Source organism: Lactuca saligna, chromosome 9 (genome assembly GCF_052625555.1).
Source record: "Lactuca saligna cultivar CGN05327 chromosome 9, ASM5262555v1, whole genome shotgun sequence".
In the NCBI taxonomy this organism is placed as follows: Eukaryota; Viridiplantae; Streptophyta; class Magnoliopsida; order Asterales; family Asteraceae; genus Lactuca; species Lactuca saligna.
This window is the reverse complement of record NC_136425.1, coordinates 53,614,147-53,629,243: the sequence shown is the minus strand read 5'-3', so window position 1 is coordinate 53,629,243 and position 15,097 is coordinate 53,614,147. Positions and strand designations below refer to the sequence as shown.

General features: G+C 33.8%; 2 protein-coding genes and 1 long non-coding RNA gene across 7 annotated transcripts; all 3 read left to right on the top strand.

The window, feature by feature from the left end:
- The first annotated feature begins 369 nt into the window (after window positions 1–369).
- Window positions 370–1,791, top strand: LOC145018849 (uncharacterized). 5 transcript variants are annotated; one of them, XR_013667211.1, is made up of 3 exons: window positions 619–1,039; window positions 1,112–1,456; window positions 1,577–1,791. It is a non-coding gene; the product is annotated as an uncharacterized LOC145018849 (long non-coding RNA). The 5 variants fall into 5 exon arrangements; XR_013667209.1 differs by having other exon boundaries at window positions 622–1,039; window positions 1,134–1,456; XR_013667208.1 differs by having other exon boundaries at window positions 629–1,256; window positions 1,340–1,456.
- Window positions 1,792–4,002: 2,211 nt separating this feature from the next.
- On the top strand, window positions 4,003–5,609 carry LOC145017122 (chloride conductance regulatory protein ICln-like). The gene is made up of 7 exons (XM_078975197.1): window positions 4,003–4,222; window positions 4,307–4,430; window positions 4,596–4,707; window positions 4,786–4,845; window positions 4,934–4,999; window positions 5,099–5,190; window positions 5,301–5,609. The coding sequence occupies exons 1-7, from the start codon at window positions 4,053–4,055 to the stop codon at window positions 5,349–5,351; spliced, it is 675 nt and encodes a 224-aa protein (XP_078831323.1). The 5' UTR covers window positions 4,003–4,052; the 3' UTR covers window positions 5,352–5,609.
- Window positions 5,610–5,986: 377 nt separating this feature from the next.
- On the top strand, window positions 5,987–6,571 carry LOC145016344 (21 kDa protein-like). Its single transcript, XM_078974691.1, has one exon. The coding sequence runs from the start codon at window positions 5,987–5,989 to the stop codon at window positions 6,569–6,571; it is 585 nt and encodes a 194-aa protein (XP_078830817.1).
- Window positions 6,572–15,097: the final 8,526 nt, after the last annotated feature.

Sequence of the window (15,097 nt, the reverse complement as noted above, 5' to 3'; positions counted from 1 at the left end):
GAACATATGTACATGTATACACTTTATGCATTTAAACATATAAATATACATGAATAGTAATAGCTTGAATCCTTGAAATACTACAAAGTTTTGTAATGTGCTTGTTATAATTTACCATGTCACATAAAAATCATAAATTTTTGTATCATGTAACATTTTTCGTGTGGACTAGATATTTTACGATAAAACTCCATTATATGTATACGAAAAGTTTACACTAGTTTATTTGTAACAGTATGTTACATTGTTAAATAACATTTATATAAACTATATTTATTGTATTTTTGCATAAAAATATAATTTGTTTGTATAAACAATGTATATAGGCACATCTATTCCCCCCACCCCCCTGCGGAAATAATTAAAATATTAAAAATGGATCATCAGCACTCACCCTTGAAACGTGAGTTCATTGGTTTGAATTCGTTTTCTTTTGAGACACTTGTCGTGTGAACCAAAAATCCACCATTCTTGAACTTCGAAGTATTCTCGGGACTGTTTTGTAACGAATCAAACTATTGGAGGCTGTTTGGTAATTTTATTAACCAAAATAGGATTTTTTGGTTAAAATAAATAAAAAGGAGAGATCAAAATGGTTCAAATGGGATTAATGTTTGAATATTTTGATCTGTTTTACTTAAAATAACCAAGGAAAGTCGATCAAAAAGGCTCCAACAACAAAAATAGGCGTCGTCTTCAAAGGGATAAGGGAGAAAAAACGGGAACGAACGGACACAGTGAGAGGTGAAAACATGAGGGCTCGCAGGCGTGACTTCATCAATTGACCGCGAGAAGGTACGTCTTTGGAGGTTCGACTTTACTGAAGAACGAAAGGAGAAGCGCGCACGAGGAGGTGGAGATGGCGATCTCTGAGGACTCCTTCTCCGTTCACGCGTCTTGTAGTCGCAGAAGTCAAGTAAGGATGGAGAACCTCTGAAGCTTGGTTGCACCAAAGAAAAGAGCAAGAGACAAAGCAGCGAAGTCGTTCCTCTTCTACTCCAGTCGTGAGGTGCGAATAGGAGGATATTAGCGACTTCAGGTTAGTGTTTTGTTTATTGATTTCGACTAAAAGAAAGGAAAACGAAAAATAACTCGATCAAAATAAGGGAAGAATGAATGAAATGCAACAATAGGGGTATATCGATGGTGGATGCCCACTGCGAACAGGGAGTAGGAAGGAGGTGGTTCGATGGAGGTTGTGAAATCAATGGGCAAGAAGAAGGAACAAAGGATTGTTGTTGGCTAGATAAGCACAGGTTTCTTTCTTCTTATTCTTATTTTGATTGATTTACTATAAATCAATGAAGTTTAATCAAATAGGTTTATCTGGGTTTTTGAGTTTGATTGTTTGAATAGAAATCATGGTTGTTTGGGTTGCTTATTTGACAAATGAATGGGGAAGAATGATGATGAAAAGAGAAGGAAGAACAATGGTGATGATCTTTTCTTTGGTTGGGTATGCTTCATTTGATTTAATTTTTTAGTTAAATATATAAAAGAAATCCATCTCTTGATAGATATGGAGTACACTATGATCTATTTTGAGTGTATTTCTTTCTCTTGTTCGAGTGATCAGATGCAGATGGAGTACTGTAAGGGAAAGAAATCAGTGTGGTTTTGACTGTGACAGGAAGAAGGTGAACAACAATTACACACGTTTTCCGTCGAGTGTTCAATTTTTTGTACAATAAGTGTATAATCAAATTTGTACAATAAGTGTATAATCAGTACTGTAATAGCATATATTTTTTTGTATAAAAAATATGTTTACATTGTGTGTGTTAGATTAAATAGCTGTGAATTTTTGTACCTATTGGATAGTTTGCAACCAATGTTTTGGTTAACTTGTATAAATGATTTTGATTAGATTTGTAGAGATCATTTTGGCCAATTATACACTCTCAAATTCATATGTTACAAGTGTTAAATTGCTAATTTATTTTATTTTTATTTTTTTAATGTTAATTTCTTAATGATTCTTGTCACATAAATTGTATGGCAGAATTAGAGGATAATAATTGGGTAGGCATCTTCCCCGGTTAAAGACTTACCATAGGTGGGTTCAATCTACTGATGAGAAAATATCACCTTTTCTGATCGCTTCTAAAAAAAAATACCAACAGATTGCAAGCCCAGGAAACAAAGATGTAGTAGTTCCTCGAGTTTCCTAGATACAACAATCACACATAGACTGAGGTTAAAAAAAATGGAAGGTGTTTGTTCATAAAATCAAAACCGATAACGAGATTGAAGCGAACTGAAAATAGGAAAAGGAGATTGAGGATATTTGGTTAAAAGAATTCGGTAGGAGGAACTATATGGAAAGAGCTGGAAGAAAGAGGATGCGGTGGATAACCGGTGGATGGATTTTGGGTTAGATACTGTTCCTAAGGAGCAAGACAACGGTGAGACGTGGAGAAGGAGAAGCCGATGAGTTGTCAGTGGGTCGACAATGGAAATCCAGGGACGTTGGTGGTAGTGAAGGAAAAGCAGGACTGAGACGGTGTCGACCGTCTAAGGCAATGGAAGATTAGGAGGAATAGCAAGCGAACGATTAGGAGGAATCACTGCATCTTTGGTGGAGACGATGAGAATTGGTTTGATAGCGGCTGTGTTTAGGAGATTAGGGTAAGGTTTGTGTAGTGTAATACGTATATGATCCGTGTAGTGTAATACATATAAGATTGGTTATATGCTTAATATTATTGTACATGAGGTAATATATGTTGTACCTCTTGATTATCAAGAAATGGACAATATCCTTAATAATATAGTACGTATATGATCTGTGTAGTGTAATACGTATAAGATTGGTTATATGCTTAATATTATTGTACATGAAGTAATATATTTTATACCTCTTAATTTTCAAGAAATTGACGATATCCTTAACAATATAGTAAAGATAAAGATAAAGATAAAAATAAGAGAAAATTACAAATTTAACCAAAAACACAAAATAGTCAAAAAAAAAAAAAAAAAAAAAAAAAAAAAAAAAAAAATTGAAGTTGCAAATATAGCCACCAAAATCACAGATGAGAATGGTCCATCTGCGCCCATCCCATCTGCGAATGTACAAGTGGCTAAAGCACATGCTTTAGCCACTTGTACATTCGCAGATGGATTTTTTTTTTTTTTTTAAAATTTTTTATATAAGGAAGAATCGGGCTAAAATCAGAGATGGATAGTGTCCATCTGCGATTTCCTCTCCGTTTGATCTGCAATTTTATGGTATGTATATATATATATATATATATATATATATATATATATATATATATATATATATATATATATATATATATATGACTAGAAATAACCTTATTATATATAAACTTTTGTAGAAAATTGTCTAGAGAGAGAGTTTCTGTAAGTTGAAAAGTGAAAATGAAAAAAAAAAAACGATTTTATACAAAAAATTAAGGGAAATCGCAAATGGAAACTAGGGATGAGCAGTTTGTCCCAAATCCCGATCCCGTACCGGTACCGTATCGGAACCGGTACCGAACCGTACCTAATTTAAAAATACAGGACGGTACCTGGTACTCCAAATACATGAAATTCAGGAATCGGTACCGCCGATACCGGTACTAGTACCGAATACTGGTACCATTCCCGGTACCGATACCGGTGATGTTAATTCGGTTCGGTACTCGGGATTAACTTTTGATCAAATTCGGTATTCGGAAAATCGGGAACGAGACGGGTCGGTACCGATTCCGTTCCATGCTCATTCCTAATCCCAAAATCGCAGATGGACTGGTCAATCTGTGAAGGTACAAGTGCTTAAAGCACAAATGTACTTTAAGTACTTGTATCTTCGCAAATTGAATGATAAATTCGCAGATGAACCATTCTCATCTTCTCATCTGCGAAATCAGTGGCTATTTTTATAATTGTTATATTTTTTTTGGTTAATTTTACAAAGTAATTAATTTTTTTTTAGCTATTTTTATAATTTTCTCAAAAAAATAAAAATAAAGATAGCTCTTTTGGCCTTGCTAAACCCTAAAATTTGAACCCAAGTTTGTGAAAACAAAAGAGAGGAAACCATGGTGGCAGGGTTAAGGCTGTTCACGGAGAGGTCGGACGATGGTGGCGCCGGTACACCTGTTCTCGACACCGACAACGGGGAGGAGCTTATGCACGTACAGCCAAATGTCTCCATTGTTCTCGGCAACCGCCCTCCTTACTCCTCCGGCACTCTCTACATAACCACCAAGTACATCCACAGTTCTTTCCATCTCCACTATCTTACATGCTCATCTGTAGGTCACCGATGATTATTTTTCGGATTCATTTACAGGAAAGTGGTGTGGTTGAGCGATACAGAGAGGACGAAAGGCTATGCGGTTGATTTCTTATCGGTGTCACTTCATGCGGTGTCTAGGGATCCTGAGGCATTCGAGTCTCCTTGCATCTATACTCAGGTATTGTTCCTTAAAGTATTATCGCTCTATCGTTCTAATTTATTTCTATTTTAGGGTTTAGGTTTTGGCTTTTAACTTGTGTTGATTCATCTGAGATTCTTCTTGTAAACCGGTTACAAATGACTTATTTCTTTTTCAATGCTATATAATTTCAATTTACTCAAGCTTGACACAGATGAGGACTATGAATCAGAAAGCTACCATTCAGAATCAAACGAGACATTGGATTTGTCGAAGATCAAAGAGATGAGACTTGTGCCTTCAGATCCTACTCAATGTACTCTTCACATCCCATTTGTTTTCCAAATTCCACAATAGTTTGCTAACCTAACCTGTTGATGTTCTTGGTTCATAGTGGATACTCTTTTTCGGATATTCTGTGAATGTGCAGAGTTGAATCCTGAACCCATTGAAGGTGAGATCTAAATCTCTTTATCATTTCCTTTATGATCGATCCCCTTAATGTTTCCATTAAAATACCTGCATCCTTCTACTTTCTTCAGAGGATGAGCAACAAGAAGAAGAACATAACTGGATTTTTAATGCTGATCAGTTAGAAGCCGACATTGGTACTGGTTTAAATTCTTTCCTTCCACTTCTGTTAATTCTGTTAATTCCATTGTTCTTAGTGTGATAAAATCTCATTTTTTGCCACTTACCATATCCAGATGGAGATGATTCAGAGTGGAATGACATACAGATTCCTTTCACCATTGGTTATTCAAATGGAGATCATGATCTTGCTCATAGTGTGCTTCAGGTATCTTTTTCCACTCATTCTGTCTTTATCTAAGGTTAAACTTCACTGGTTTTGTGTACTGTTGTTTCCAAATTTCTCTTTTTAATTGATGTGTATAAAACTTATTGCAGCTTCAAATTAATGATCAACGTTTTGAGGATGCTGAAGAGATGGAGAATTGAAATAAATCATTAATTCTTCAATTACAAACTCATAGTCAACACTAGAGTTAATGAGTGTTGAAAATTGCACATTTTGTTTCTATCATATAATCTTGTAATTAATTTGTTATGTTCAATTGCAATTGTTACCCTCGTTTACTTTTTACAGTTTCAGACATAGTAGAATTTTTGATGAACAAAGAGAGAGAATTGAGAGAAAAAGGCATTTGATTATCGTGTCAAAAGTTTAGTTTTATACAAACTCAACAATTGTGTAAATATTACACTACCAAATGCAAAATGTTAAAAAAAAAAAAAAAAAAAAAAAAAAAAACACAAAGTATAAAGAAGTATCATATGGAACTTGAATGGATCAAGGAACATATAATAACGTATAGTATGATAGTAAGTTAACCAAAGCTTGAAAGTAAACGTTACATCAAATGAAGTACAGATATAAAGTTGACTTTTTCTATAAAAAACTGTTGATGAAAAACATACTTTTAACCTCGATCATTAATTAATTTATCACAAAAAATGAAAGGCCTTTATGAACCCTTTAAGAAAAATAGCTAGACACATAAAAATATATCAAAATTATTTTAATGTCAGAACACAAATAATTCGATAAAAACAATCCAAGAAGAGAGCAAAATATGTCAAAATCTACCACCTTTTTCTTAATAACGTTATCGGCGTTTTACCTCATTGCAATTGCAACAATAAACCCAGATATGTGCAACGATTCAAGCAACCCAGAGGGATGCAAGAAAACCATAGAAAAATTAAAGAAAGAAAAAGAGATTGATCCGAATAACACAATTCGTAAAATCATCAATTTTGGGCTTCAAAAAAGCTTGATTCTTAAAGCAAACATGACTGATTGGGTACGCCATAGAAATCTAAGAGCCAATGAACATGCTGCAATCAAGGGTTGCTTAGATGACATGGATAATGTGGTTGATGACCTACGGAAAACCCTAAAGGAGGTTGATGAATTAGCAGAGGCTCAAAAGGCACAAAAAATGCAAGTTTTTATGTTTCATAATAGAAACATTAGAACGTGGTTGAAAACCGCTACCAATAATCTTTTGTCTTGCCAAAATGATGATTTTGCAATGGAGGGATTGGAAGGTGAGGTTAAGCAAGATGTGTTGAGAAGAATTCCGGATCTTATAATTGCAACTCGACTTGCGATTTGGACCATGGAATTACCTTCTCAAGACACGGACAATGTTTAATTTTGTTTTTCTGGAAAGAAAAGAATGAATTCGGGTTAGTGAGTTTTTGATTTGCATTATTGTAGTATGTGATTGTGAATTTGTATCTAAAGTCATTCTTGTTTGAATTATATGAGATGTGCTTGTATTTTCTTTTGCTACTTTGATGTTGTATGGTAATTGTGAATTTGTATCTAAAGTCATCCAAGAATTTTTACCATGAACTTTTGAGTCATCCGAGAAGAGTTTTATATAGAAAAGTTTCATTATTTTGAGATTTTTTTAATAAACTTTTAAATTTTTTTTAACAGAAAAGTCTCGATTATTTAACGTTGGTTTTTTTTATTTTTTTATTTTTTTTATATTTTAACAAGAAATGTCAGATTATGTGATTTTATCTAATTAATAAGACTTCAAAAAAAAAAAAACTTTTAAGATTTTATTAAATTTTTTTTAAAATAATAATACTTTTCCACATAAAACCCCATAAAGAATTAAGAAAATGTTTGGGGCTCATTTTTCTCTTTATATAAAATAGGCTAAACAAGGATGAGCACGTTAGATCTCATGTCTCATGCTATAAACTTTATCCAATATTTTCAATTTAAGATCATCAAATAGTGATGAACAAAATCAATCTTACATCAATACCTAGTGGTCGGGTCTTGAACAATCTTTTCATGTATGGTTTCTATCTAGACCGGTTCTGTTCAATGGTCTTCGTGGTTGCCACACCATGCAAGAATATTAAACTTTAAAATCAATCTAATTTTAGTTTTTTTTTCGGTGGTCTTATTTCATAATATCCATATAAAAGCTTTAGTATTCCTTTAATATAAAAAACATACAAATTGTTTTATAACATTTGATAAGTTATAAAACATAATCATATCATCAAAACTACATATCTGGTAGTTTGGATTTCCTTCTTTGGTGTCGGCAATGAAGTCTTCCCCGGTTTCTTCAACATTATTGTTAGTACATTCTTTCAAAATCTTTCAAAATCTCATGTTCCATGTGAATTAAATCTTCTTATGGGTATTGTGTGTTCTTTCGATCGAATCATAATAGTCTTTAAGCATCATAGACATTTGCGTTGATTCATATGCCAACATACATCTTCTTGTACTTAATACGTTGCAACTATGAGAAAAACAACATTATGAAGCTAGAATATTATCTCGGACCATTAGTAGATACGTAACCATTGTGGTTAAAACTCTATATTAATGAACATTTTCTCTTTTTGCCACGATTTTAAAATATCAAAAATTTCAATTTTTTTCGAAGTTATGTTACAAGCGTAATTGACAGCTTTATAAGTTTAAAGTTCTTCTACATCCGATAAATTGAACGTTTTGATTGAAAAATATTTGTAACCATGAGGTGCCAATAAATATAAGATTCTAAAGTGATGTAAAAAAATAAGTAGTTCAATTACTTGGTGTCATCTAGAAAGAAGGCCATCATATATGTTTATAATATTGAATATAACATATAACTCGCTATATTTCTTTTTATTTTAGTTTTATTTTGACTAAACAATTTATTAATAGTAGTTGTACTATGGATTACATTTTTTATAATTTACAAGTGGATTTAATGCCAAATAAATCATAAAAATTTAGGAATGTTTCATTATTATTTTATAAGTGTTGTTTTCATTTCGGTAGTCATACACTCTCATTAGTTATCAAAATACCAAAAAACTCATAAGTGTTTTAGTTATTTCACAAATGCTTATCAAAATAACATTAGATGTTGGAAAATAAGTTTGTGTGTAACGTCCCAAAAATACCGAGTAAAAATTTCATCTTAAATAAATCAAAACAATCCGTTCGTTATTTCAAAAGACGATCTGAGTAAAAATATTATCAAAACATCAAAGTAAAATCATAAACAATCGATGCAAAATAAATATTTGTGGGATGCAACGCGATCAAGCTGGACTCTTTATCTCCGTGGGATGCAACGCGATCAAGCTGGACTCTTCATTTTGAAACTGGAAGTGCCTGGAAATGTTCAAACCACAAAATCGTAATCACAAAGCTTAGTGAGTTCCCTACAACAATGCATACCATACTAATTAGTGAGCCCAACCCTGAGGTATATTCCAACCCAACATACAATCATGGGCCTAGTCCTGGGGTATGTTTCAACCCGAACATGCAATAGTGGTCCTAACCCGGGGGTTTATTTCGACCTGGACATACAATAATGGGCCCATCACTAGGGTTTATTTCAACCCAAACGTACAATATTCGGCCCAACCGTGGGTTTTATTTCAACCCAATCATACAATAATGTGCCCAACCCTAGGGTGTATTTCTACCAAATCATACATGCAAGAGTAACAAAGATAGCTAGCATTCTACATAACACAATCCAGTGTGCCGACATTAGTTCCTTCAAGCTACAAGTACAGTGAGAAGACTCACATGAACTACTCAACAGAAGCGCAACAACTACATCAACATCAGAACAGTCAACCCAAGCTTCCTAAAAGCAAACCGAGACCAGCCCTTAGTTAAAAACTCAATTCTACCCAAGTTTAACCAAAAGTCAAACTGGTCAAAAAGTTAGCAGCCAAAAGTCAACGGTTAAAGTTGAGTTCGATTGCCATGTTGTGGCCATCCATGACCACGTCGTGGCCCACAAAAAACAAAACATACGATAAATCCCCAGTCACCACGATAACCTAAGGTCATGTCGTGGTCTTCAGTCTGAAAAGATTTTTTTTCAATAAGAGCTTAAAACATAAGGACCAAAGATAAAATCATCAGATTTAATTCCTAATAGCTTCATAATGGATAAAGTTTCCAACTTTATCCATTATGAAGGTCCGAATCACCAAGATCTATACTTTAAGTCCTCAAAAGCGCCAAGAATGCATCTTTATCAACTTAATCCATTAAGTCCAAGTCTCCAAACTTCAAATCTGAATCAACAAATGTTTAGATGGATAAAGTTTCCAACTTTATCCATAATAATGCCTCAATCTTTCAAGATCTAAACTTTAGTACACCAAAATAATCTAAAGGACCAAGATAACTGGCATTGCTAAAAGGGAAGGCAAAAGATCATATCTTTTCTAGTCCATGAGGTCTAAGAAGCATTCCAAATTGATCAAAAGATGCTGGAGTCCACTCAACTCCAAGATCAATCATAAAATGGACCAAAAGTGCCAAAAAACCACAAATAAAGGTATCTAAAGAACTAAAGAGCAAGATTAGAACTTTATAGTCACAATAGTCCATAAATGTAGTGTCATTGTTGGATCCAAACTTGAAGCATCATTTCTTGCAACCAAAAGAACCAGCTTCTTGATCTTTAAGCTTCATCAAAATATCATAAAAAGCATCCAAAGTAGGAGAGTAGAGAGTGGAGGAGCTCAAATCTTGAAGGTAGAGGCTAGGTTTTTCCCAAGGTTCTAGAGGTGATATAGGCTAAGAAAATACGTTAAAACATGAATACTTACCTTTAAATACATTGAAAACCCTAAAAGGTCATTGGCTTGGGCTGCATAGTTCTCACCTAGTGAGCATATACTTCTCACCTCGTAAGCACAGACTCCTCACGTTGTGAGAATATACTTCTCACCTCGTGAGAACAGGTTTTCACCCAATTCCATTCCAACTTCAAACAACCATAACTTTTTTTTTCTACTTCGTTTTCGGCGATCTTTATATGAATGGAAAGATATTGACGAGCCCCACAACCTTATCTAATTATTTTTTACTTAATACATGTCGAACTAAAACCATAATCCATGAACGAAGTCGTAATATTACTTTTCCCATTTTACACTTTTTCTTCAAAGCGCAATTCGAAGATTTAGTCACTTAACCAACATTATCAACATCCAATAAAGTCTAAATCTTATTCCCTTGAAACCTATAGCTTTTACTCAATCTATTTATTATCCACAATCCTGAAATAAGAAACTTATCGAAACAAGATGTTACATTGTGATATCATCACTACCTGATGTAGTACTCCTAAAACAACACGTAATTCTTTCAGATGAGTTTAATTGATCAAAATGTCATATTAAGGATCATAGGGAAGGTGTTCTCTATGATGTTCAGGAAATAGTGATCATTGACACAACAAGCGTTCAATTGATACACATAAAGTTCTATCTAACTGAATATTCACGTCCCATTTTGTTACGGACACAAATGTCAGACCCAATACTTGGATGTGACGTGTTCGCATGTGAACCACGTCCGTGGTAATTAATACGGACTTGATGATTTAATCACGTGCGGCAAACATTCATGAAACGTTAGTTAAGTGTGTTTTATTATTTATTTTCATTTATTTGGATTCTTTTTCATTTTTTTTATTATTCGTTAAAAAATTTAAAACAAAAAAAATTAACAGATATATGCTCCGTTTTAATGTTTTTATTCATTTTTTTGTTTAAAAAAAATTATTTTCTTTGTTTTATTAATATTTTTACTACATACTTGAAGATACTAGTGTCTTTCTTTATTTTTGTTTTTATTTTTTTCCTATTCTTTTGATTTTTTAAATTAAATATCGGTTTAATTTTTTAACGTTTAACAATTAAAAATTTTTAAATAAGAAGAGAATTAAGGATCATAATATTTTCCGTTCAAACTTTTTTGAATCGTATTATTTTTGGATCATAAATTTTGAATCAAATTAATTTGAATCCTAGTATTTTTATTCAAATCATTTTTGAATCATATAATTTGAATAAACAGTACATTGAATTATGTATAGTTTTTGTTAAAAACAATTATGGATTATTATATATTTTGAATCATAAAAGATATAATTAAAGATTATAAAATATTTTAGTCTAACTATTTTAGATCATAGCAAATTAAGGATTATAAACAAGTTGAATCCAAAGTTTATTTTGAATCATCAAATTTTGAATCATATTATGTTCAACATTATTTTTAAATTAAGATTTTTTTAAAAGTAAAAATAAATATTTTCAAAAGTTATTTTTGAAAAAATCTTTTTACAAAGTTAGTAGTATATTGAGTAGAAGTATCCTTAAATTTTTATGATTTTTGGAGAATTTTTATTTTCTAGGTATTTTATTAAAAAAAAATAGATTTTTTTTTTCAAATTTGTATGGTTGTGCTCATTTTGTAAAGAATTAAATTTTACGAAATTTGTTTTTTTTTAGATTTTTTTTTTTTTCAAAAAAAAAGTTATGGCAAAAAAACAAAGTGGTTGAAAAAAAACCAACCAAATGAGTTTTTTTTTTCCTCCAAACAGTTAACATTTGTCGGAAAATATCAAATCTCGTACATAATTACAAAAACACCATAATATCCCGCGATATATTGGCGATAAATAAAATCAAGTCTCCACCTTTTATTTTTTCAATCATGCGACAAAGATTTGTCATTGCAGTCCTCACTTATTTTTAGGTCGTCAACTTATATATATATATATATATATATATATATATATATATATATATATATATATATATATATATATATATATAATGTGGTAAAACTTAGGAATAGTAACTTTTAACTCATTCAAAATCTAGCCATAACATTTTTCGAGATTGTCTATTTTAGTCTCTCTACCTCCTCTTAACCCAATCATATATTCATGATTAAGACGAACCCTTTCTTATGTCTACACTTTCTCCACCGCCACGATCTTCATGTCTATTCCACTTGATCTAATTCTCACTAGCTTCGTCTTCCATCTGGAGGCCTCACGAACGATTTCGGAAGTTACCACCTGTCGCACGCATCGTCCGGAGAGCATCACAAATAAATCACCACTTCCTCAGTTGGAGGAATTATCTTATGGAGTGCGTCTCAGTTGGAGGAATCGTCTTCTGGACCAGTTCGTCTAGGTCACGGAAATCTCTACGTCAGTAGACCTTTCAGTTCCGTCATAATGGAAACCCTCTAATAACCCAACAAACAAACTTGTAGCGCCCGGTTCCTGGTACGTAATTTAAATATAAATTCTTACACTTTTACTCTAGGACTCGAAAAGTTGGAGGCCCTAACTCGTCAAGTCGAGGCAAAGTTTCGATGTGGGTGGAAGAATCTACTCGCCGAGTCGGAGTCCCTGAATCGACGAGTAGACTTGTCTGGATGAAACCTTAATTTTAAGGGTTTACACCCTATTTAAAAACCTTATAGGGTCTCCATTATAGCCTCCAACACCCTCAGACCATCTTCACAAAACCCTAATCATTTATTGAGTGTTCTTGAGCTTGTTGTGACTTTTTATGTGTGTGTGTGTGTTGAAGCTTGAGAAGAAAGAGGAGGCTTGGGAGATCAAGAGAAAGCAAGTAGATCTAGAGGTTTTGGCACATTTCCAGCTTATTTAAGGTAAAAATCTTCAACCTTGACCATTTATCTCTTAGATCTCTAGTTAGGGCTATTTTTTACCTTTTCCAAGCCTTAGTAGAGACATTTTCGGGATTTTGTGGTTCAAGGGGGTTATAACTTCAGATCTTGAACAATTGAGGGTTCCCATTGCATAAAGGTGCCAACTTTATGGCCATGGGAGTCCCATGCACCTTCTAGACTTCATTTTTGGGTCTTTTAAGCTTGAAGAACCATGCACGGATATAAAGTTCGTGACTTTACGTGGAACATGGACCCTAGGAGGCTAGATTTATGTTATGGATGCATTAAGCCTGAATGAAATCAACTATATGGACATGGACCTTGGGGGACTAAATGAGTCGGGTTATGGTTCCCTAACCTTTTCGGTTTCTGATCTATTTGGTTGAGTCAAGAAGAGGACTCAACAGGATGGACGTGAATATGGGCCTGAAGATCAAAGAACTCGACGAGTTCAAGGATGAACTCGGTGAGTTCAAGGCAAGGTCCCAACTATATGAAGAAGAACTCGATGAGTTCAAGGAAGAACACAATGAGTTAAGGAATAAACACTTCAACTTGTATGAGGAAGGACTCGTCAAGTTCAAGAATGAACTTGGCAAGTCATGAGTAAAAGGTCCCGATTCTGTATGAAGGAGGACTTGATGAGTTCTTGAAAGACTCGACGAGTAGGATTGAAGTCCCAACACTTTGAGGATTTTGGAACCCGACGAGTTGGGCGACCAAATCGGAGAGTTAGGTCAACCAGATGTTAACCTTAATCAAAAAGTTGACTTTGACCAGGGATGTTGACCTTGACTTTGACTTTGACCTGAGTTGACCCTTGAAAGGGTTAAGGGTATGAAATGGTAATTTATGAAGGTTGTTACGTGTAGGAGTTGAGAGGAGTTGATTCTGGCATCAGGGACAGTTTAGACATTTCACGACATTGAGGTGAGTTACCTTTCAGTAGAAGTGGGTCGAAGGCACCAAGGCCGGCCCACTAGTAAGAGCTATAGTAGAGATAATTGCCTTCGTGACAATTATCTGGTATATTTTTTTCTTATATGTTTATGTGCTAGTATGTTATGATGATTATGTGATATGTGATAGTAGGGGTAGCATGGACCCCAGTATCGGTCGATATGGTCGAAGGGGTATGTCAATACCCATACAGGATAGACAGTAGATGACTTGAATGTTTATGCACTAGTATGCTATGTGGTAGAGTAAGGGTGAAATAGGTCCCAATACCGGTCGAAAGGACTGAAGGGGTAGGCCAGCACCCTGATATGATAGGCAAGGTACCGGTCGATAGGACCGAAGGGGAGGCCAACACCCGAATATGTTAGGCACAGTACCGGTCGACAGGACCGAAGGGGTAATTAGTACCTAGTTATGTTATGTAGTATATGTTATGTATGGCATGTGGTATGATGGGGGAACTCAATTAGCTTTGTGCTTACAGTTTTTATTTTTGTTTTCAGGTACGTCTTCATGGAAGGGGAAGGAGCCGACACTGTAGCACCGCATCACACACACACAAGATTTCCGCATTATGAGATTCTTGGGATTTTACTCTGACATTATTACTATTTTTAGACATTGTTTTGAGACATGTGATTATGTTTTTATGGGACAATGTGACTCGGTGATGTTTTCTTATAAATGTTTTTCTAAATCTTTATATCAAAAATGAAATATTTGGTCTTGAAATTTGGGATGTTACAGAACTCAATTGATGTCTCTTGGATCAACCGTTTCCCCGACTCGATTCACCTTTTCATATACGTACTTCCTTCTTTTTCTCTATCAGTCTATGCAAGTACAGTAATTTAAATCGGTATCAAAGGTTTCTTAGCTATGTTAATTGATTACGTTGTCTGTAGATGCTAATTAGCTTTTATGTTTCATTTTTAAATTTTAGGTTTTAATGTTAACTGATTACCTTTTACACCTAATGAAACCCCTTATCAGCCCCATAAAAATGAGCCAATATTAAAACAAAATTGGAGATTCTTTTATCATGATTGTCAACCGATGTAAGCTTAAAGAAAACATCATCACCTTCAGGTTAACTATCTGCTTTTTATCTATCTGCCTGCCATGATAAACACTTATAATACTAAGTTCTTTAATACTTAAATTAGCTTATATCATCATCACATTTGAAAAGGGTTTGCTTACTTCTTAGGTTGGT